The sequence below is a fragment of the Telopea speciosissima genome, chromosome 4 (genome assembly GCF_018873765.1).
Source record: "Telopea speciosissima isolate NSW1024214 ecotype Mountain lineage chromosome 4, Tspe_v1, whole genome shotgun sequence".
Lineage (NCBI taxonomy): Eukaryota > Viridiplantae > Streptophyta > Magnoliopsida > Proteales > Proteaceae > Telopea > Telopea speciosissima.
In genome coordinates, this window is record NC_057919.1 from 66,514,358 (window position 1) to 66,537,643 (window position 23,286).

Genomic DNA, 23,286 nt, shown 5'->3' on the forward strand with positions numbered 1-23,286 from the left:
AAAAATCACAGTTATGGGTCTCAGCCGGGGCTTGCTTTCCTATGCTGGGGTAAAGTAGTTTTTTGTTGTGTGTGTGTATTTGAGAGGGGGGGGTGGTCGACTGAAACTGCCTTTGCGCTTTGTTTGTTTCCTTACCATTTCCTTCAGCGACGTTGTTTACGAGGGAAATTAAAAGGGAAGTGAAAATGTTCAAACCTAAAAATCTGAAACTTTTATATTCATTACTTAACACAATTGTATAAAGTTTTTTAAATTTCTTACTATATTTAGTAATGCTGTTCTTTAGATGTAATTTTTATTTCACTGTTACATGCCCAATTTTAGGGGCAAATCAGTAGCAGGATTGAATTCTGAGTTCTCATCAGACCCTATCATAGAACGGATCCATTATTTGATGACAATTTTTCTTCTTTTCCTCGGATCCTTATAGATTGGTTAGGCTCTCTTTGGCATAGTTTATATCTATATTTATGATCTATTTATGAATAATCAATTATGATAATAGGTTATGGGTTATACACTAATTTTTTTATTATTACTAGACATAATAAATTATATAATGTAAAATAGGTTTGGTATGCTTAAGTGAAGAATAAATTATGTATTATATTATTCATATATATATAGGGGTGTTGTTCTCTGTGCCGCAGCGCAGGCTGCGCCTAGGCACATGGGGGTGGGTGCAATGACCACCCTACCCCCCCTGCATAGGTTGCCCATGTGCCTGGGCGCAGCCTGTGCTGCGGCACAAAGAACATTCTATATATATATGTTAAGACAGAGGGGGGTGGTTTACCAAAAAAAAAACAGGATACCAATATAAACAAATATTAACAGTATAGATGATAAATCATAAACAACTCTTGAACTGTTTATAAATTTATGTTTATATTGATTTATTTTAATGCGAAATATGTGTCATAAACCAGACAAAACACATCTATTTATGTGTGTCAGATAAACATAAATTTAAACTATATCAAAGAGAGCCTGTAAATTGTTCATAATTTCATGTGCTTGTTGCAAGGATCCACATGCCCTCCAATTTTTGCCATGTGGACAAAATGATTTGGCATTTTGACCATCGAAATGCCCATTTGTTTCCTATGATATTCATGGCTCATTGGCTCCTGATTCAATAGTCTCTCTTTCAAAAAATTTCAATTCATTATAACAAGAAAAAACAAGTATTAAATTAATTACATAATGATATGGAGATATCCACAAATGTGGTTAAAACCAAACTAGCAGTTATATGACCTGCATGCCATGCAACAACAGTTTTAACTAGCAGTTAAATTAATTACATAATGAATTGGAAATATGCGTAGTTATATTACCCGGCCATTGCAACAACTAGCCATGGCCTCTACCAGGCTACCAGCTAGGCTGCTTGTACCTTCAGTTTCTCTGTAAAGGGAACCCCCTCAGTTGATATTGAGGTTGCGAGGGAAACGGTAAGACAAGCGCGTGAAACACAAGTTGGTGGATGCAATACAAGATTGATATGTAACACAATAACAAAAATTAAATGCTCATGTTCCTATAATTCCCATTAGGATCATCTTGGTAATCCTTCGATGATTATATTAACTTGGATCGAGCTTTCCTCAAGCCATGGTGAAGGAAGAATTCTTTCACCGACAAGCAGCCATCTTTGTGCTCGGATGGACATTAAGAACCAATGAAGGGGATTTCAGATAGGGGCAGGGGGAAGTAATAATTACGATAGATTCATGGGTGTAAACTTTCTCTATCTTTTCTTTGTTTCAGGCATGGGGCATAAGGATCAATCAAATATGAACTTCTAACATTATATAATTCTCTACTGTGTCATTCATTGGACAAACCTGATCCAATAAACCTAATCTTGATTTTAATGAGTTCAAATCATGTTGGGTTCATGATAGAAGGAAAGACTTGCAATTATTACGTGGAAATCTCAGATTGGTAACTTCTCCATTAGAAATTATGGCCTGGTGGAGTAACCTCTATTAGTATGTCAGCCCGTGAGGGATATAGCTCAATTAAGAAAACTCCCCTTGGGAGACAAAAATGATGGTAGTTCCAATGAGTGGCAATAGACAATGGGTAACTGGATGATTAGGCTCGATGGATGTTTGATACAGTCTCAATTGGCAGCAAGGACATTGATATTCCGTAATGCACCAAATTTAATGTACCTTCTACCCTTCAGATTTTTTGACTGAATTATTGACTCCAATCAGAATCAAAGATATGGTAACTAGTGCAAAAAACCATAATAGCCACTTTCCCCTGTTCATTAGGTGCAGCGCCGGGCTCTGCATACTAAAATAAACTGCAGCAAGATCACTTTCAGGAACAAAATCTCTTAGTGAAGAAAACAATCCCCCCCCCCCCCCAAACAGGAAGTCATAGGCATGGATTTAGCCTTGGGCTTTCCCTCGTCCATGTTGAGTAGTGGATGCAATTCCCATTTACTGTGATAATTAGTAATCCAGTGAGAACCAAAAATGACAAGAAGAAGTCGGCAGATGATCAAACTCTGATAAGCCAATGGAATTATATTACCAACACCACAGGCATATTATGCTGCATCTGATGAGCCAACTCCTAAACATACGAGTTAATGATTCCTTCTCACAGTGCTGACAGGAGCTTTCTGCAGGATCTTTAAGAGATTAACAAAAGCTCGAAGCCGATCCCACACATTTAAGCCATAAAGTGTTTCTACGAGTGACTCTTGAAACTCAAAGCCATTCTCCGCAATAGGATACTGCCACCAAGAAAATAAAAGTGGCACCTTAGTAACATGGTTGAAAACTTGTATAGAATAAAGTTGAAATTTGCTGAGGCAGACCTGGATTGGTTTAGGGATCATGGTTTTGATGTAAGGCCACCATCTGTCCTCCACAACAGATTTTATAAGACAGCAAGCTCGCAATCCTTCCACACCAGCAAATCTTCCAAATCCACTGTGTTTCACACCACCAAATGGCAGGGACTGAAAAATGAATCGGGCATCATCAGTTCAATGGAAATGTCAAAAGGCTGCAAGCAAAGTTCCAGGAAAAGCAGCTGCCACAAGGGGATGCTAGAAAAGCAAGCCCATAAATAATGGAGGAAAAAATTGAAATGAGGAAAGATGAACAATAATGACAATTATTTTTGTTTAATTGTCCAAAAAAAAAAATGATGCCAGGTCCATCCTGAACTTTACAAGCATTTCTCCTGGGGAAGGGGGAGGGAGGGAAAGAGAATTGGTTATATGCCATTAAAAACTCTCCTTTGCATGCCACTTCATCCCACAAAACTCCTCTGGGATTGGGATGCAGCCTCACCAGCAAAGACGAACCACTAGAAAGACTAGAGAAATTTTCAAACAATGGATGGAACAATTGTAAAGTAATGAAATAAACCTGACACATGTAATTCGAAGCGAAGTCATTGATTGCAGCAACTCCACAGTGTAACTGGGAAGCTATTTCTTTTGCACGGTGTTGACTGCCAGAAAAAACAGCACAACCAAGCCCATAGTTCGTGTCATTTGCCAGCCTAATTGCCTCTTCATCAGAACCGAATATCATAATCGGCATGATAGGTCCAAAAGTCTGTAGGTCAGTCAAGAGTATTAGAATACATAAAGAGCTTGTTCAAGAAATCACCAAAAGCTTTTAAATGATTATAGTGGTACCTCTTCCTGCATCAACCTCATTGTATGGTTAACATTCACTATTACAGTAGGTGGAAAGAACTGATCAACAGCGTCTTCACCCAGATTGCCAAAGCTTCCTCGACCAGCAATTTCTGCCCCTTTGTCTAAGGCATCATCCACGAGGCTTTGAAGCCTTTCAGAATGCTCTTGTACACATATGGCACCCATATCATACTTTTCTGCCAATGGAGGGCCCTGCACAAAAATGTCGGTAAACAAGATTTAACTTGGCCTCAATGAAAGGAAAGGGTTTTTTCTGCTACTTGCAGAATTTGGAAACCACTAACCCCACAACTGCTGGTGTTTTAACCATGATGTGAAACAAAGCGAAAGTATAATTTCTAGAAGTTCAGTAAAATTGTGGGACAGTAACATGTAGTGAAAGAAGAAGAGATATGTAACCGTAAAAATGCATATCAAATCATGCAGTATTAATGTTCTAATCAACCAAGCAGAACGGAAAATTAAACTTGCATGTGATGATGGGCAGTAGCACTATTACATACTTTGTAGTTTGTACCACAATTTTACAAAGTGGCTAAGACAAGGAATGTCAAGCTGCTGTCAATACGGGATCAAGCTAGCTTGTAGGTAATGACATAGGTTATCCTTAGTCTTCCCTATTGACCATGCTACAAGCAATATTGTATCTACCGTCAAGCCGCAGCTTTCATCCATTTTGCATTGTGGTGTTGAATTTTAATGTGGCCATTATCTACTACAGATAAATTTTAATGTGGCCATTCTACTACAGACTAAAGTGCTTCTACCCTTACACTGTAAACTATAAGGAAATTATACACTTTCTTGGAACTTTTTCACATTTTTAGCAATCAAGAAAATGGCAATTGCATGGAGTAAGTGTATTTTCAGACTTTTAGCTAATTCAAAATAATGCAGACATGAAGTATCGTCAGCAGAATAACTGGCATAGAAGTGTCAGAATGGATAGACTTACAACACAAACAGATTTCACAATTTTGACTACTTGAGCAACAAATGAAGAATAAACATCACGGTGAACGTAAAATCTTTCAGCACCAGCACAGTTTTGCCCACTTGACTGAAGAGTAGCCCTAACAGCAATTTGTGCAACCTGTATGATGAAATATAAGTCTTTATATATGGAAACAGATATGTTAATTCTATAATACTCAATGTACTAGACAAGTAAAGAAAAAAAATATATCATACATGAGGCAAATCGACATCTTCACACACAATAAATGCATCTTTTCCTCCAAGCTCTAGAGTAACTGGTATTAGTGTCTCAGCAGCCCTTCTCATTATCTGCAACGAAACCCCAAAAGTTCCTTTTTATCAGCAATGCAGGTGAGGAACAGTTGCAGCAATCTATTCAATCCTTCAGACATTATGGTTTGTTCAAAGGAATATCAAAAGATGAAAAGATCAAGTATAATCATGAAGTTTCAAGAAATAATGCATTCATTATCTTTCAATGTAGACAAGTGATATGGACTTGTTTTAGGCAAACAAAACAAATTATGCAAATTAACAAAAAAATATGCTTCATTTAAGCACATTAAACTGTAATATTCTTTTAAAAGAATTATAATGGTGACCAGATCCCTATACTCTCATTAACTACAACAAACATCATGATATTGTAATCAGTTATATAGCGAAGATATTTTGCACGGAAGTTTTAGTTGAAACTAATAATAGGGTATTTTCTGTGCAGAAAATTTGAAAAAAAAACAGAAATATCTCCTTGTTGCAATTGGAAAAGCATACCATCTTACCCACACCAGGTGATCCAACAAATATTATTTTGTCCACTGAAGACACTAGAGCTTCCCCTGTTTCAGCAAATCTTAAAAGAAAAGGTTTAAATGCTATCAGGACTAAAGTGGAATAATAAGAAGGTACTTAATTATGGAACAAGAAGCCAATGCCACAAATTCATACCCTGTTATTACATGGACCAGATTTTCAGGAGCTCCTACAGCAGCAAGAGCTGCTTGGATGATGTGGAAATAGAAACAACCAGACCAACTTGCGTGTTCTGAAACCTACAATAGAAATGTCGAGGTTTACCGTGCAATTAGCAATAACACTTCAATGGAAATCAATAAGAATGATTCAACACCCCAAGCAATTCTTTACTTTTGGTTAATATTTGCAGCAAAGTTTTTACTCACTGGAAATTGATCAAGGTAATATGAATCAATTCCTTAGGTAATGCTCACTTCAAAGAAGCATTAGATTTTTTTTTTTTTTTTAAATTAATAAGAAATCATTAGCTGATTACAATGCAGGCAGCATATGCTTATGTATGATCACAGATGCATTAGTAAGAGAACCAATAATATAATAGCATTTTGACCTCCGCATAGCAGATATTGGATCCAAAAGAAACAGAAAGGCCAAGAAAAAGAAAATAATACCATGCAGTAGCAGCATATGCTTATGCATAACCACACTAAGAACAAAACTAATATTGTCTTTTCTTCTAGAGAATAGCAATGAAAAAGCAATAGAAAGTCCAAGAAAAAGAAGAGTCCAAAGATAACATTATTTAATAAAGAAAGTAAAAACACAAAGACAAATATCATCAGCCCAGTTTAGGATAAAGAAGAGAAAATGTAAAAAAAATTGAAAAATTAGCAACATGGCAATCCAGAAATACAAAGAAGAGGGTCCACAAGACTAGTAATGACAGATATGTACTACCTTTATCACAATACCATTTCCTGAAAATACTGCTGCTAGCATTGGATTAAAGATATTATGGAATGGATAATTCCATGAAACAATGGCGCCAATCACACCAAGTGGATGGAATTCCACTTTTGATTTTTTATAAAACATTGACCTTCCAGAAGACCTGAAAGACAGGAAAAGAATGATAACTATTCAATTAGCATGCTCGTGTACTAAATTTATACCATGATTTAGAAAATAGTTTCAGTTTCTCATAAATCAATGTCAAGTGGCACATACACAAAAACTCACTCACACTCCTAAAGGAACTAAAAGAAGAGGAACTTGAAGTATAACTTGGATACATAGTCAGTACTTACCAGTTAGTATTGCAAACTCTTTTCTCTAAATTTATTTATGGTTTGTACATGATCTTTTCCCCATTTTGTGTCAGTAAACTTTTATTGAACTCATCAAGGAGTGAGAGGAGAAAGGGAAAGAAATAGAAATAAAAAAAAACTCTTTCAGACGCTTGCTAACGAGCATGGTTCAAAATCTCGCGATATTTCACCGAAAAATCGCTTAATTTTGTATATCTCGAGCTTACCGAGATGCGAAATCAGGTCGAAATGAAAAAATACCATATTTCGTCGATATCTCATGAGATATCGACGATATCTCGATATCTCACGAGATATCGACGAAATATGGTATTTTGGCTTAAAGTGTCATGTGAAGGGGGGCTTTAATACAATATTTCGCAGATTTTGGTCCATATTTCGACCGAGAGCTGCATTTGCTAAGGAATTTCAGTCTTTTGCCTATTCTTCCACTCTTCCAAGCTCTCATCCAACACTCTAGCCATTGTTCAAGCACATTGGTGGCAATGTTGCTGATGATGTAGACTGGTCTAAGTCCTCAAATGATGATGATGGTGATGATGGTGGTGGTAATGGTGATGCTGGTGGTGGTAATGCTGGTGGTGGTGATGTTGGTGGTGGTGATGCTGGTGAAGAATTTGACGGCATGCGAGAGCGTTATGTGGTAGGCCAGGAGGCCCAGGATACGGCACCTGTAGAGCCACTCCGATTCACTGGAGAGACACAGTTTGATCATGCCACACAAGATACGGACCACGGAGCACGTGCCCCCGCACCCCCACCCTCGAGAGGCCCCCTACATACATACAACAGGAAGCGTAGGGGTCGACAAACACAGTTGCAACCTGATCACATGGACATTGATAACCTATCTAGCTCTGTTGGTGGTTTGAGTATGGGTGATAGGGAGGGAGGACCGACTGGACATTGGCGTGCCCCATCTTTTGACGCACATACCACTCCATTGGCATCGGATTATGGTGCATCACAACCTTACGGTGGATATGGATATGGATCATCATCATATGGGCAGTTTAGTGGGGTAGGGGACTATGACTACCAGTCCCAGTCCCAGGGCCATACTGGATCATCTTTTGTAGATAACATCTTTGCATAGCCTAGCGGACCTAGCTACCAACCTCACCAGCCATACATGCAGCCAATGCCATCGCCTCTTGCGCCGGCGCCAACATCATATCACAGTGGATCATCTTCTTCACGGACTGGATCGATTGGTAACCCTAGTTTATATCCTAAGATAGGTTACCTACAGTATGTTGATGATTCCATTTACGTGACACTTGTGGATGACTACACTCGTTTCTTCTCCGATTCTATACCGTGGTTCACATATGTTCTTCAAACAGAGAGCAAGGACGTCGACTCCAGCGAGGCATGAGTGGGATTGATCCAGGGAGGCACAGCAACTACTATTAGCAGTTTAGCACTTGTAATTTGTAACTTAAGTTGTGATTTCATTGATCTATGAACTTGTGAGTTGTGACTTGCGAGTTGCGAGTCTTGTGACTTACTAACTTTGACACTTAGTGTATTGCCTTTAAGGCTTTAAGCGAGTTATTGAATATTATGAAGTTTATGAGAATCATGGTACTCATCAATGTGTACTGGCTTTAACTTGATATGTGACGAAGTTAAATACTATTATTAAATATTAACTGCCTAATCTATGTGTATTTAACTATTTATACATTAGGGTCGGCGACCGTATGTCAATCAAGGGTGCAAACCCAAATCACCAATTTGAATTCACATTTTTACAATTTTATGGTTTAAATGTGTTTATTAAGCTTAAATAAGGTTGTCCATGAAGTTTCAGGCCTAGATATGGCCAAATACCCCTCGAGATGGACCCCCGAAATATTGCAGAAAAAATGCAATATTTAGGTCATATTTCGCGATATCTCGGATATTTCGGATATCTCGGTAGGCCCGAGATACCGATATATCGCGAGATATAGTACTATGCTAACGAGTACTGCATCTTCAAAATTGTACTTCCCAGGGCATATAGGCTACTAATACGTTTTTTCCCAAAGCGAGTTCACCACCAACTGTAGCGGCACCATCCGCTAAAATTTGTCCCTTTTAATGCATTTACCCGGGTGAACCTGGGGTTTTGTTGTTGAAATAATTACTAATATTAATCAATGAAAATAAGTCAGTGTTCATCATATTATTTTTTGAAGTAATTTCAGAATTTTTTCATTCCAGACAAGAAGATTTTTAATGCATGGTTCAAATTTTTGGTATTTCGACCAAAATTGCATGAAATATTTCAGTTTCAAAAAGCCTCAAATGACCTAAAATGACCTGGAGAAGTGAGAAAAGACATGCATAGCTTAGGCCTTGTATCAAGTATGACCTCGAATAGAGCTGATTGGAGGGCAAGGATGCATGTAGCCGACCCTATTTAGTTGGGATAAGGTTGAGTTGTTGTAAAAAGCCTCAAAACGAAATCGGGGTCAACTCTACAAGCCTTCAGATTTTGAAGAAAAGAAATTGGCATTTTGGCATTTCGGCATTTCGGCGAAAGTTCGACTCATTTTGGCAAGATTTTGATGAAATTTCGAGTCATCTTGGCGAAAGTTCAACTCATTTCAGCAAACTTTCAAGCTTTCACCACTTTATGCCTGGGAACTCCAGAACTAATAGAAAACCTCTATTTTTTTTTTAGGCAAAGACCTTCATTTTGCTACTGAATTAAGACTTGATGGTCAATTGTGGAACATTCACTTCAACATTTGGGTGGATTTAAAGTAGTCTTTTGGCCAAATTTTCTCAAATTTCAACATTTTCACCTGTAGTGCTGTTGTGGTGGATTTTGAGAGTTTCTTCAGGCTGAGGATGACATGGCCGCCATATGTCATAGGCTCCAAAACAAACTACCATAGTGGGTGTTCTTTTTCCAATCTAATGCTTCAAACATATGTAAATATGCTTAAATAGGGAATCCTATTAATCGTCTATGATGACATTTTTGACATTGGTGTACTATTAAATGGTTTTTCTTCATTCTCAAAACATATTTCAATTGCTTTTATAGAATGTTGTGTTTTCTAGTACTAAATTAGGTGTAGAATAGGTTATATAGAGAAGGATACCGAAATCTATAGTGTATAGTACCAACCTAGGGTCCAAATCCAAATTACCATTTTGAGAGTGTTTTTTTTTCCTATAATCTAAAGGTTCAAATATGTTTACGATGTTCAATTAGCAATTTCCTGACGTTTTGGGATAAAATATGACCATTTGACCACCGAAATGTATCATATTTCAGTCAAATTTCGCCCCAAATCCAGAATATTTTTGGTTTTGACAGTCAAAATTGAAATCTCGAACTATGCTTCAATGGAATCTCTCAAGTATAATGAAAAAGGTTGATCAGCTTCACAAACCAGTCCTTTTGGGGCTAATTTTTTGCGTAACTGAGAATTACAGAATCAAGATAAAAAAGAATATCCATCCAAAAAGGGGGGGGAAATCCATTGTGGAATCAGAAGAACATTACCAATGCCAAATACAACCTAAATGACACAAGCATCAAAACCAGAATTCAAGTCCTTGGAACTTTATTACAAGCTTACTAAATGAATTTAACCTACTTAACAATTGAACTTATAGAAAATTATTTTACGCAACACTGACTTAATTAATAAAGATTCACACATCAGAGAAAGTTTAGATTTTAGAGCAATAAAAGAAAAAGAAGAGCATCCCAGTGCCTGAGGCCCCCGCTACTGCAGGGTCTGGGAAGGGCAAATGTACCCAGCCTTACCCCGCTTCGCGGAGAGGCTGTTTTCATATTTCGAACCCACAACCTGATGGTTGCAACAGAAATCAAATATATCGGAACCAAGATATCACCAACACGTGTTTGCATAGAAGAAAGTTGCAGAAGAGAACCTGTATTCAGGCTTTAGATACCGCTCACCCTCTGAAAGAAGCCAAGTGATTTTCTCGCAGGTTGTCATTATTTCACCCAATGATGCATCTACCATTGTCTTTCCAGTATCCCGAGAAGAGGTTCTAACATGAGTTAATGTGCAAGTTAGTAAGAAAGGATTTCACATTAAACAAAACAAGTAAATAAATGATGAATAACTGTTTCTATCAAAGTAACATCAGGAGTCAAGACATGCAATTATAATATGCTTCACTGAGCTTAACTTTAAAGTTTATATCTAAGAACTGAAACAAGAAATGGGGTGGAATTCAAGTATGTGGGCGTCAAATTTGAAAAGCTGCAAAAGTCTCAATGTAAAATTAACTCAACTCACAATGCCTAATCCTTATAACTTAGGGTTACGGGTATTGTGTAGGGCTGGCAATGGGTGTCCATTTACCCACCTTACCCTACCCTATTTTCTTACCCTATAAGAAAACAGGGAGAGTAAGGGTAATGGGTTCTTACCATCCCAGCTTACTCATCTATGTAGGAACAATTAGATACCTTCACATACATTATATAATCTAGGATCAGCGTTTGTTGCCTCCATTTGCTTAAGACTTGACTTTTTGGCATGACAATGAAAGATCTTTCTTTAACTTGGGGCTGATTTGAGTAGCTTCACAAATAAATATATTAACCTAGTCCAGCCCATATAACCATAACCAATATTTACAAAATCACTCATAACACATAGGACATAAGCCTAATAACAAACATAGACCATTTGAAATTCCTATTCACTAGGCCCAAAATCTTGAAACACTAGCCAAGTTTAGACACCCAGTACTTTACGAGTCTTTACCTGACTTACCCATTTACCCTTCTATCCATACCTCATGCAGTGTGGGTAAAGGCAAATCCTTACCTGACCCTATAGGGCAAGGGTGAATGCCCCCTGTTAAAGTTGCCAATTTAAGTTGTAAGGGGTACATGACCAATATGTACTGTGGGGGTACATATGAGTCATGTACACTGCTGGCAGCAGATTGTTCTAACGGCTTTCCTCTTTAGTTAGTCTTCTATTTAGATCTTGTTTCTATTTCTATGTCTACCTTAGTTTCCTAAAGTAGCTAGGTTGGAAGCTTCTAGCTTTTCCATTAGATGTATCTTCACATTATTTAAGCTAACAAGGGATAGGGATCATAACCACCGATTCTGCTTTATCTCTGCAGAATTTCTTCTTCTTCCTCTGTCAACTTCTTCTTTATTTGATGGTTGCTGGTTTAAGGCTTGACATTGTTACATGGTATCAGAGCACTAATAAAATAGTGATTGATCCTCTTCCAATTCTGTTTTGATTGGTTTTAAAGTTCTTTCGGTTTCTGACTACAGCAGCCAACGCTGCCTAACTACTTCATGCCCTAAGTTTGTGATGATTCAAGGATAAACTTAGGCCTACTCTTAACTATCAAATGATGCTTATGGAGATTATTGATTAAAGATATCAATCTCTATGTTCTACATCACTTGTGGTTTCCAGTTCTGGGATTTTTCTCAAGTTATTGAGATCTGATTGATCTTTCTATCCATCCGCTTGACAATATTGGAATTTTGAAGACTGACTGAAGGCCTCCTAAGGTGAACTCGATCCATGTTTGAGCTATTTTTATTGGTCTGATTTTCTGGAATTAGAGACCTCCTATTCAGCCTGCGGATGCTCTGATTTAGGTCACTTTTTCCGACCTACTGATCACTACATTACTTCTGATCGCAATAATGTTTTGGGCTTTCAATGCCCTCTTCCAGGGGCCCACTCAACTGCAATTTCAGAGCAAACTGCCCAACTGATCTCTGGTAATCATGGTTTTAGTGCACGGTATCGGAACCGGGAATGGTCAACCCAGAAACCGATATGGTATCGGATCGGACAAATCTACCCCTGATTCTCCTTTAAAAATGGGTTTTTTTGACCATTTTACCCCTTGTCCATACCATATCACCGATACGGTGTCGGCACGGCATTAAGATCGGTCACTTGCAAAACCGGCACGTATCGTCCGTATCGGGCGATACGATAACGATACCTAAAATCATGCTGGTAATGTGTAATAACCCCAATTCTGGTTTATAAGTCAGATTTTGGATATCTGGATATCTCTGTTCTAGTTGTTCCTGCCGGCTAGTGTTACTGTTCCCAGTGGGTGGTATTGGTAAATACTATTGATTGTCACTTTAGTTTGAATCCCTGGACGGAAGTGTACTGCTGCTATATGATTTCTCTCTGCATGTGGTTGCTGCTCCAATGGTTACTTCCTTGTTGACTGATCACATTACATACTCTATTTCTGGATTGCATGATGCTTGACCCTAACCCTCCAGTTGATAATGTTCAGATTCAGATTACAAACATTAAGCTCACTGGAGTTTCCAATTAGATGTTGTGTGCCCAAGCTGTTCAGGCTTATATTCATGCTAAGGGTAAGATGAATTATCTCACAGATGATCCTCCAACTGCTAATCCTAAAGACCAACTTCGCTTACTGCATATGAGGAATATCCCACGAGAACTCCACCTTAAGAATAAGGTTGTGGAATAATATTAACCCTACCATTGCATCTAATGTCATGTTTCACTCTACTGCTAAGGTTTTTGGAATGACTTCCATGAAAATTTCTCTTAGGAGAAGAATTTTCTCGAATATATGAGTTGTATGATAAGATGTTTACATTTAAACAGGGGGACAAATCTCTCAATGAGTACTACAACAGATATAAAGGGATTATTGAAGAGCTTCAGATGCATCAACCACTTACCACTGATTTGGAGCAACTCAGGTTACAAATAGCTGAATTTCAAGTAGCTAAATTCTTAGCTGGCCTACACCCGGACTACCAATTTGTGAAGACTGAGGGAAACATCATCGATCATCTATTCCCGTTCGTAGTGAATCTAGGAGTCCGTCTTTATTTTTGTTAGTCCATTACGATATCTAGGGTTCATGCCGTGTTAAAAATATGTTTGATTTTTCTTATTCTGTTACTTTTGTGAACGATCATTCTTGTATAACATGGGTTTATTTGTTGATAGATCGTTCCAAAATTTTGTCCATCTTTAAAATATTTTATAATGAAATAAAGACACAGTTTGATACTTCTATCAAGGTTTTCCGATCTGATAATGCTCGAGTATATACGGCATGAGATTATAGTTCAAAATCTTGCCGAGATCTCGGCGAGATCTCGGAAATCTCGGTAAACTCGAGCTAGTCAAGACGAGATAGCATACGAACCACAAAAATGTCAAATCTCGAAAATCTCGACCGAGATTTTGAATATTTCGAGAAATCTCGGTGAAATCTCAAATATTTCGAGAATCTCGACCTCCTCAGTACTCAGAGTCATAGTACTGTATTGTTGGGACTTGGGAGTTAAGAATTGAGTTTTTTTTTTTCAATCTGAACCTTTAAATATGTTTATTAAGCCTAAAACAAGCTTACCTTAAAGTTTCGGAGCCAACTATGGCCATATGCCTACTGAAACATAATTCCGAAACTTTAAAAAAAAAAAAGCACTGTCTCACCGAGATCTCGAGATCTCAAGATCTCGGAAAACTCGACCTGGTCGAGACGACGAGACCATGATCGAGACCGAGTTTTAGAACCTTGTAGTTTTTCCTTAGACAATGGTATTATACATCAGTGGGCGAGCCTTGGCGCAATTGTTAAATTGCGCTATTGCAACCTGTTGGTTGCAGGTTCGAAACTTGGAAACAGCCTCTCGTGCGAAGCAAGGGGTAAGGACGTATATATTTGCCTCTCCCAGACCCTGTCGTAGCGGGATCCTCCTACACTAGGACGCTCTTTTTAATGGGGTGGCTGAACAAAAAAAAACCAACACTTACTGGAGATTGCTCATTCTCTTATGTTTCATATGCATGTTCCAAAGCATTTTTGGTGTAATGTTGTTCTCATTGCATGTTTTCTCATTAATCGGATGCCTTCTTCTATTTTATCAAATCAGGCTCCTTTTTCCATTTTGTTTCCCAATACCTCATTATTTTCCGTTCCACCTAAGGTTTTTGGTTGTGTTTGCTTTATTTATATCTTGCAACCTCGTATTGATAAACCATCTCCCCATGCCATTAAAGTGTATTTTCTTTGGTTATTCTGGGACCCAGAAGGACTATAAGTGTTATGATCCTATTACCCATCGGTAGTATGTCAATGTTGATGTTACTTTTTTAGAGAATACTTCATTTTATTCTCCTGCCACTCCTGCGCTTGCTCCTATTGCAGCTACTGATCATAATACACCTATCCCTATTGTCAAGCCTTTCACTGACCCTCCTCTACAGGTTTATAAACAGCGTAAGAAGACAGTGTCGTCTACTTCAACTCCGGTCCTGCTTTCCCCTCTACATAGTCTGATCCTACTGAGGTTCCTCCTCCTGATTTACCAGTCGCTCTCCGCAAAGGTACTCGTACTTGCAGTAAAAAATCCATGACTGCCTATCCTACAAAAAATTATGTTTCTCTCCCACCTTCCATCTCCATGACATAATTTTGCCTTCTGCTTGTCCAACATTCCATTCTGAAAAATCATCATGAGGCCTTATCTCACTTTGGGTGGAAAGTGGCTATGGATACGGAAATAGATGTTTTATTATCCCGTCAGACATGGATTCTAGTGCCTAGTGGATTTGATGCAGGTTTATCATAGAAATTGGCTTATTTCTTTAGAAATAGGCCTAGGGTTGGGTTATATACATGTTGGGCCTTTGTTCCCAAGGGTTTTGTATGTATTAGGCCATTTTAATGAGCCTAAACTAGGGGTACATAGGTTGCATACGGGATTAGCCCAATACTTAGTTTATTTTTATGTTTTTTTTAATTGAACAGGTTCAAATTGGTAGCATCCAATTGGTGCAATTTAAGTGATCATGTGACTTGGTTAAGTGGTCATGTGACAACTTAAGTGGTCATGTGATGTAAGTTGGGCTGGATTAGGACTCTATAAGTCCAGCCATGTTTTAAGTCTATTTCCTTTAGTATTCTAGTTTCCTAGTCAGTTTAAGTTACCTAATAGGTTAGGGATAGGGTTAGGCCTTTACTTTTAAATGTAGGAATCTAATTTTGAGTCTTTTATATAAGGTTGTAAGGGGGCTAAGTATTGAATACGAATTTGATTAATAAAAAATATTGTTTTGCTATTGTCTTTGCTGCTGCTGCTTCTCTCTTCAGAGACTGTCTTGTGTGTCATATCAAGACCCCCCTTGTGAGTAATATCAAGGTTGAAGGACTGGAATCCCCAGTGACTCCTTGCATCTTGTAGATCGGGAGGTCCTCTCTTAGCTTTTCTTCAATCTGCTACTGTTGGAGATCAGTGTTAATTCAAGTAAGTAGTTTTATAATTCTGCAATTTCATTCCTCTTCTTAATCCTCCACTTAACCCTAATCGATTCCCATAACCCTAACCCTAATTCTGCCCTAATTAGCCAAAGTTGTCCCAATCGGCCAGCCTTGTTTGGTGATCCTATTACCCTGGTTCCTAGTGGGACTACTCCTACCTAGGACTACATTAAATTGTTATCAGAGCTATGGCGGAGGGAAGCTCCAACCAAGCCTCGAAAGACCCACTTCCATTCGTTTTTAAGACCCGAGTTCGCCTACCCAATAGGAGCACAGCCATATTAATTGTTGATGAGAGGCGACGTAACAACATTATTTCACAATCTGTGGTGGATATGTTGTCCCAGTCAGGAGAGATTTGCATCATGCCTACAGATCAAGTCTTTGTTGAATTTGAGTGTTCCTCATACTCTGATGATGCTTGGTGTAAGCCGGTACCATCTCCAATGAGCGTTATTGCAGTAGGTTGTAATTGGTTAGACAAGTGATAATGTTGGATTGAACCTGAAAACAACTCGTGTGTCCCACCTGATCGACACCGTCTATACCATTTGTTTACTCTAAAAGGGTTACAACCAAAGGTGACCACATCGACTGTACAGCCATAGGGACTGCTGAACATGTCAACTCAAACGCAAGTGGCATCGACTGTGTTTGAAGTTTCACCAATGGCGAATGTACCAACAGAAGATTCCACTAAGGCAATTTGTGTTGAAGAGATTTAAGAACCGATAGCTAAAGAAATTCAAGTAGACCAAGCTGCACCAGTAGTTGAGATCATAATGGAGAAGCTCGGCCATCAAATTGATGTGGAGGTCCAAAACACAATTGTAGAAGATTCTACTGAAGAGGTATACATTGAAGAGAACAAAATAGACAAAGCTGAAACAGTAGAAGATGAAAAGTTGATTGAGAGCATTCCAAAGGAAAACAATGACCTTCAAGTTGCTATTCTTGAAGAGGTGGAGCTTGTGGCTCATGCATTAGATGAGAAGGTTGCTAACACTGAAGGCTCTATAGACGAGACATTGATAGTTGCTGCTGATTCAAAGAAAGAACACATAGAGTTTGTTATGCCACCATGGTTCTTCGAAGAGCAAGCTCCACGCATTGAAGACTTTATCCCCAATGTTCCTACCTCATCGGAATTTTGTTTGGGGATGGTCAAAGTTGCTGATCACATGTTGATTCCCCCCCCCCCCCCATCACTGCAAAATTTGAGGACGAATTTTTTCAAGTTGGGGAGATTTGATGCAGGTTTATCATAGAAATTGGCTTATTTCTTTAGAAATAGGCCTAGGGTTGGGTTATATACATGTTGGGCCTTTGTTCCCAAGGGTTTTCTATGTATTAGGCCACTTTAATGAGCCTAAACTAGGGGTACATAGGTTGCATACGGGATTAGCCCAATACTTAGTTTATTTTTATGTTTTTTTAATTGAACCGGTTCAAATTGGTTCAATTTAAGTGATCATGTAACTTGGTTCAGTGATCATGTGACAACTTAAGTGGTCATGTGATGTAAGTTGGGCTGGATTAGGACTCTACAAGTCCAGCCATGTTTTGAGTCTATTTCCTTTAGTATTCTAATTTCCTAGTCAGTTTAAGTTACCTAATAGGTTGGGGATAGGGTTAGGCCTTTCCTTTTGAGTGTTGGAGTATAATTTTGAGTCTTTTATATAAGGTTGTAAGGGGGCCAAGTATTGAATACGAATTTGATTAATAAAAAATATTGTTTTGCTGCTGCTACTTCTCTCTTCAGAGACTGTCTTGTGTGTCATATCAAGATCCCCCCCTTGTGAGTAATATCAAGGTTGAAGGACTGGAATCCCCAGTGACTCCTTGCATCTTGTAGATCGGGAGGTCCTCTCTTAGCTTTTCTTCAATCTGCTACTGTTGGGGATCAATGTTAATTCAAGTCAGTAGTTTTATAATTCTGCAATTTCATTCCTCTTCTTAATCCTCCACTTAACCCTAATCGATTCCCATAACCCTAACCCTAGTTCTGCCCTAATTAGCCTAAGCTGTCCCAATCGGCCAGCCTTGTTTGGTGATCCTATTACCCTGGTTCCTAGTGGGACTACTCCTACCTAGGACTACATTAGGATTTGCCTCCAAGTAAGGATCTTGTGCGATGTCGCTAGGTGTACACCATAAAGTACAATCCAGATGGCTCCGTTAAACGATTCAAGGCCTTACTAGTTGCCAAGGGGTATACTCAAACATATGGTGTAGACTGTAGACTACTTTGAGACCTTCTCCCCTGTTACTCATTTAAATTTTGTTCGTGTACTAATTTTTCTTGTAGTGAAATTAGATTGGCCTTTTTATCAAATGGATATAAAAAAATGCCTTCATTTATGGTGGTCTTGATGAGGAGGTGTACATAGAGCAACCTCCAGGGTATGTTGCTCAGGGGGAACATTCTCCCAGAGTTTGCAAGTTACATAAGGCCATCTATGGTTTAAAGTAGTCACCTAGATCCTGGTTTGACAAGTTCAGCTCTATAGTTTCTCGTTGTGGGTTTTTACAATGCTATTCTAATCATTCTGTGTTTGTACAACGCCAAGGATTTAAGGTGGTTGTATTGGTTGTTTATGTTGATGATAACATAATATCTAGAGGTGATGCATCCGGAATAGCAAAAGTAAAAGCTTATCTACATCAGCATTTTTAGATGAAAGATTTGGGTACCCTCAGGTATTTTCTAGGTATTGAAGTACTACAAAGTAAGAAAGGGATCAGTCTATTGCAGCGGAAGTATGTATTAAACCTATTTTCTAAAACTGGTATGCTTCCCTCCAAACCAATTGATTCTCCTATGAATCTCCATCAGAAATTTGGCACTACTATTGGGGAAGACTTCAATGATTTGCACCAGTACAGAAGACTGGTGGGGAAATTGATTTAATTGACTATTACTTGACCTGACATATCCTTTGCAGTTGGGGTCATTAGCCAGTTTATGCAGTCACCGAAAAATGTACATTGGTAGCTAGCTTGTCGGATCTTGAATTATCTGAAGGGGGCTCCAGGCAAGGGGCTTATTTATCAGCCTTACTAGAGTGTTGATCTAGTAGAATACTCATATGCTAACTGTGTTGGTGTTGATGGGGACTAAAGGTCTACTAAAGGGTTTTGCACGTTTTTTGGTAGTAATCTAGTCACATGGCGTAGCAAGAAGCAGATCACTGTGGCTAGGTCTAGTGCTGAGGCTGAGTATAGAGCTATGGCTTATACTATAGCTAAGTTGATGTGATTAAAATCTCTACTTCAAGAGTTGGGTTTTCCAATTACTCAACCTATGAAGATGTTCTGTGACAACCAAGTTGTCATCTACATCGCCAGCAACCCAGTGTTTAAGGAGAGGACAAAGCACATTGAGGCTAATACTACTGCTAAGTTTATGTGATTAAAATCTCTACTTCAAGAGTTGGGTTTTCCAGTTACTCAACCTATGAAGATGTTCTGTGACAACCAAGTTGTCATCTACATCGTCAGCAACCCAGTGTTTAATGAGAGGACAAAGCACATCGAGGTTGATTGTCATTTTGTGCGGAGTATCATCATGGAAAAGCTTATCGTTACACCCTTTGTCTCCTCTACTAATCAGCTTGGTGACATGTTTACCAAGCCTCTATTTGGACCTGCTTTTTGTAAGAATTGTTCCAATCTGGGCATGGGTGACCTATATGCTCCAACTTGAGGGTGAGTATTAAAATTACCAATTTAAATTATATGCTCCAACTTGAGGGTGAGTATTAAAATTACCAATTTAAATTGTAAGGGGTACATGACCCATATGTATAGGGACCGCACCTCGGATGTTCATGGCCACCTCTTATGTACAAATCAGGGTAGTCCTTGCTCCCCTTTATGGTTCAAGGGCCGTTTCTCAGAGGTCAATCCTCTTTGCTGCTTCGGCCGCAACATCCGTGCCTACTCTGGTTCTGAAGACTATTCAGAGCCAACCGTGCAGGCACATATGAGTCATGTATACTACTAGCGGTAGATTGTTCTAGTAGCTTTCCTCTTTAGTTAGCCTTGTTGTTAGATCTTGTTTCTATTTCTATGTCTACCTTAGTTTCCTATTGTAAATTTGTAACTAGGTTGGAAGCTTCTAGCTTTTTATTGGATGTATCTTCACATTATTAAGCTAACAAGGGGCGGAGATCATAACCACCGATTCTGCTTTATCTCTGCAGAATTTCTTCTTCTTCTTCTTTGTTTGCTGGTTGCTGGTTTATTAGGCTTGCCATTTTTACACCCCCCAAACCATGTAGGGGGTAACGGTAATGCCATTATCCATCTGGCCATCCCTACCCTATCCATTGCCACCCTTTAACTGTGATATGCCATTCGCACTTTTGCATATGTTGGGCTTTGGTGCACATAGCTGAATGCCAGAACCACTTCAATCAATAATCCCCCATCTTGTGATCCATAGTTGCTACTCCTTTTCCTTCAAATGCACTCTTCTAATTGACATGGCTGAAAGAATTAAGTCAGCATGTAAACAAAAGAATACAGAACCCAAGCATTCAATTGCTAGCATTGTCCCAAAGGTGGCTGTTATCAGTACTTATCACAGAGTAGATCATTTTCTTTAACTACTTCTACAACAAATGATTCTTGCTGAATTTCATACATATAGAGAGGAGTTAATATCACACATGCAACCCAAAATTGAATCCAGGAAAATTAACTAGATAAATAGAAGATTTAACATTTCTCTCTGAAAAGTGACAGAAAACAAATGGGTAAACTCTCAATCTGCCCCAAGATATCTAATTCTAAGCAGTGTGCCTGTGACTTCATTTTAAGGAAGACAGAGGGAGGTTGAAATTTTTTATTCTTTTAATGAATAATAAAAGGATACACGTATGTTGGTATGAGGAGTAAATAGCAAAGGGTGTCCATCCGGACAGAAGAATCAAGAAAAAAGATGAAATGTTATGTCAAAACAGTGAGAAAGAAGAATTATATAGATGCAGCTTGTGAGAAGTGGAGTCGAAAACATGTGCTAAAAAATAATCCAGTTGAAAACAAATGAAATAACCAAACAGAATATAGCTTTGTTGTCACTTTTCCTTTGGGGTTGGGGGAGGGGCAGGGGGAGGTAACTGAAGAAAAGAAAGAGAGAAAATAGCATGACAACAGGGGTGGTAAAGAAAGAATGATATTAAGAGTTTGAATTATTTCTCCAGATACTCTAAGGTCCTTGGTAGTCTTCTCTACCAACCATTCTCAAATGCTGCTAATTAAAAGTTCACATTGATAAGGTGTACTCCTTACTCGCATATAAGCTCTTGATGCTCAATAATATACTTAAGAAGTATACGGAGAAACTGGCGTCTTTGCTTGAAGCTACTTGTTGCCCATATCTTTTGAGCGTTCCTGGCCTGTGCTACATGGTCTCTGACCTGACAAATGATGATGAACATTGCATCCATTTTTGTAAAATACAAGATCTGGCAAATTCATTATAACAAAAACTATTTCTTCAGTACTTCAAGAGATAGAATTTAGTGAGCAAGCGAGCAAGAGAGAGAGAGAGTGAACGATGTAAATGGTGTAATCACAAAATAATATTGTTTAATATTATCGATCTATTGGAATAAAGCATATATCCAAGTTGAGAGATTATGAAGTTTAATAGACAAGCATGGTGTAGAGCAACTGGGCAACACAAAGGAGAAAATATAGGATTCATTGCTTTGGAGCCTCAACTCAACATTTAAATCAGGTAGACAACATTCCAGGCAAGCAGTGATACCAAAGACTAGAAATTACCCAATCTAATATGTATTTTCCAAATGATGACTTGCCTAGCCATAGCTCTTCAAAATTAATCATGCAAAAATGCCGTTCATGTAGAATTGAACTCAAATCCACACAACCATATAATAGAAAGACCTTATACCATATGGCTTTCTTGAATGAACGCAAATCAAATTACAAACCTCATCGGGTGTCAACGCAGGGAAAAACCCCAAGTATTTCATTGTAGCGGGCTCATAACATTGAACTCTGTCTGTCTGAGCTGCCCTTCCCCTTCTCGGTATCTGCACCAAAATCCCCCATGGCAAGTAAGAATAAGGAATTTCACACACATTCAGGGCAACCATAAAACAGATTTCTGAAGACTAACAAACTTTAATAGCAAGGAACAGAAACACGCTACTTTGGTTAGACAGCTTGGAGAAGATGAAGCAATCTACTGGATATCTCGAAGACAAAACGGGTGGAATTTTTTTTTCTTCAAAAAAATCAAATGAATGAGTTTAAATATTCACAGCGTGAGATTTCAACAGTTTAGAGAATTCGTGTGATTGCTTGAATGACCGTCACTTCTTCAATGGAAAGAATAAAAATATTTACATACATTTCAGTTACAATTACCGAGCAAAGAAACCAATTCTCTCCTAATTCACTCCTAATTCACGGTAAGAACTGGGAATTCAGTAGCTCCGGGACTGCAAGAACTAAAATGCAGAAATCTCCACAGAAATCCTTAGAAAGAAAAATACCGAAATAAGCGACATTTCAGAAACTCACATAAATGAAGCTCTCCTCTTTTGTCTGACTGCCGTCATCCAACACTGCCATAAATTCATTTCAGTAAATCAGCAGACAGCCTAAGCAAGCAACCAAGCAATAGAGAAAGAAAGAGAGAGAGAGAGAGAGAGAGAGAGAGAAAGAGAGACCGTCAGATGTATCGACATCAATTGAAGGCACTTTGGGAGGTATTAGCATCAACAAGAACCGACAGATCGCGAAAGCGAATGCGAGAACGAGCAAAGGCCACCAGAAAGCCATTAGAGATTCAGAGGAAAGACGGAAGAAGCTTCACAACTCACAAACCTTAGAGCTTTGAAGGATCGAAGCACATTAGTACATTTGCTTAGAAAACAAAAATACGCAGTTGCGAGGGAATACTTGAATAAAGTTTCGGTGACAAAGAAAGGAAAATGAGATTGAAGCAAAACTCGGATTCCATCCTCTTGGAAGAACGATCTAGGGAAGGAAACAAAAAAAGGTTTTTTACAAATGCCTCCTGAAAATTTCCATTTATCCAAATGCCCCTTACAACTTTTCTAATCTAGAACTTTCTTTTCCTCAGTATTTCATGAGCATTAAGCGGCCAAAATAACACAATAAATACAAAGATAATAAATTTAGAATTACCTTCTATTAGGCGAAATTGCTCTACATTGATAGATTCTT

At 38.4% G+C, this 23,286-nt stretch overlaps 1 protein-coding gene across 1 annotated transcript; it reads right to left on the minus strand.

Annotated features, from left to right (window-relative positions):
* Window positions 1-2,517: 2,517 nt before the first annotated feature.
* Window positions 2,518-23,006, minus strand: LOC122660094 (aldehyde dehydrogenase 22A1). Its single transcript, XM_043855271.1, has 14 exons — window positions 22,767-23,006; window positions 22,618-22,661; window positions 22,023-22,124; window positions 21,355-21,482; window positions 10,666-10,788; window positions 6,392-6,545; window positions 5,627-5,730; window positions 5,453-5,531; window positions 4,892-4,987; window positions 4,656-4,793; window positions 3,677-3,892; window positions 3,402-3,593; window positions 2,843-2,986; window positions 2,518-2,758 (listed from the first exon to the last, which is right to left on the minus strand). The coding sequence occupies exons 1-14, from the start codon at window positions 22,876-22,878 to the stop codon at window positions 2,609-2,611; spliced, it is 1,782 nt and encodes a 593-aa protein (XP_043711206.1). The 5' UTR covers window positions 22,879-23,006; the 3' UTR covers window positions 2,518-2,608.
* Window positions 23,007-23,286: the final 280 nt, after the last annotated feature.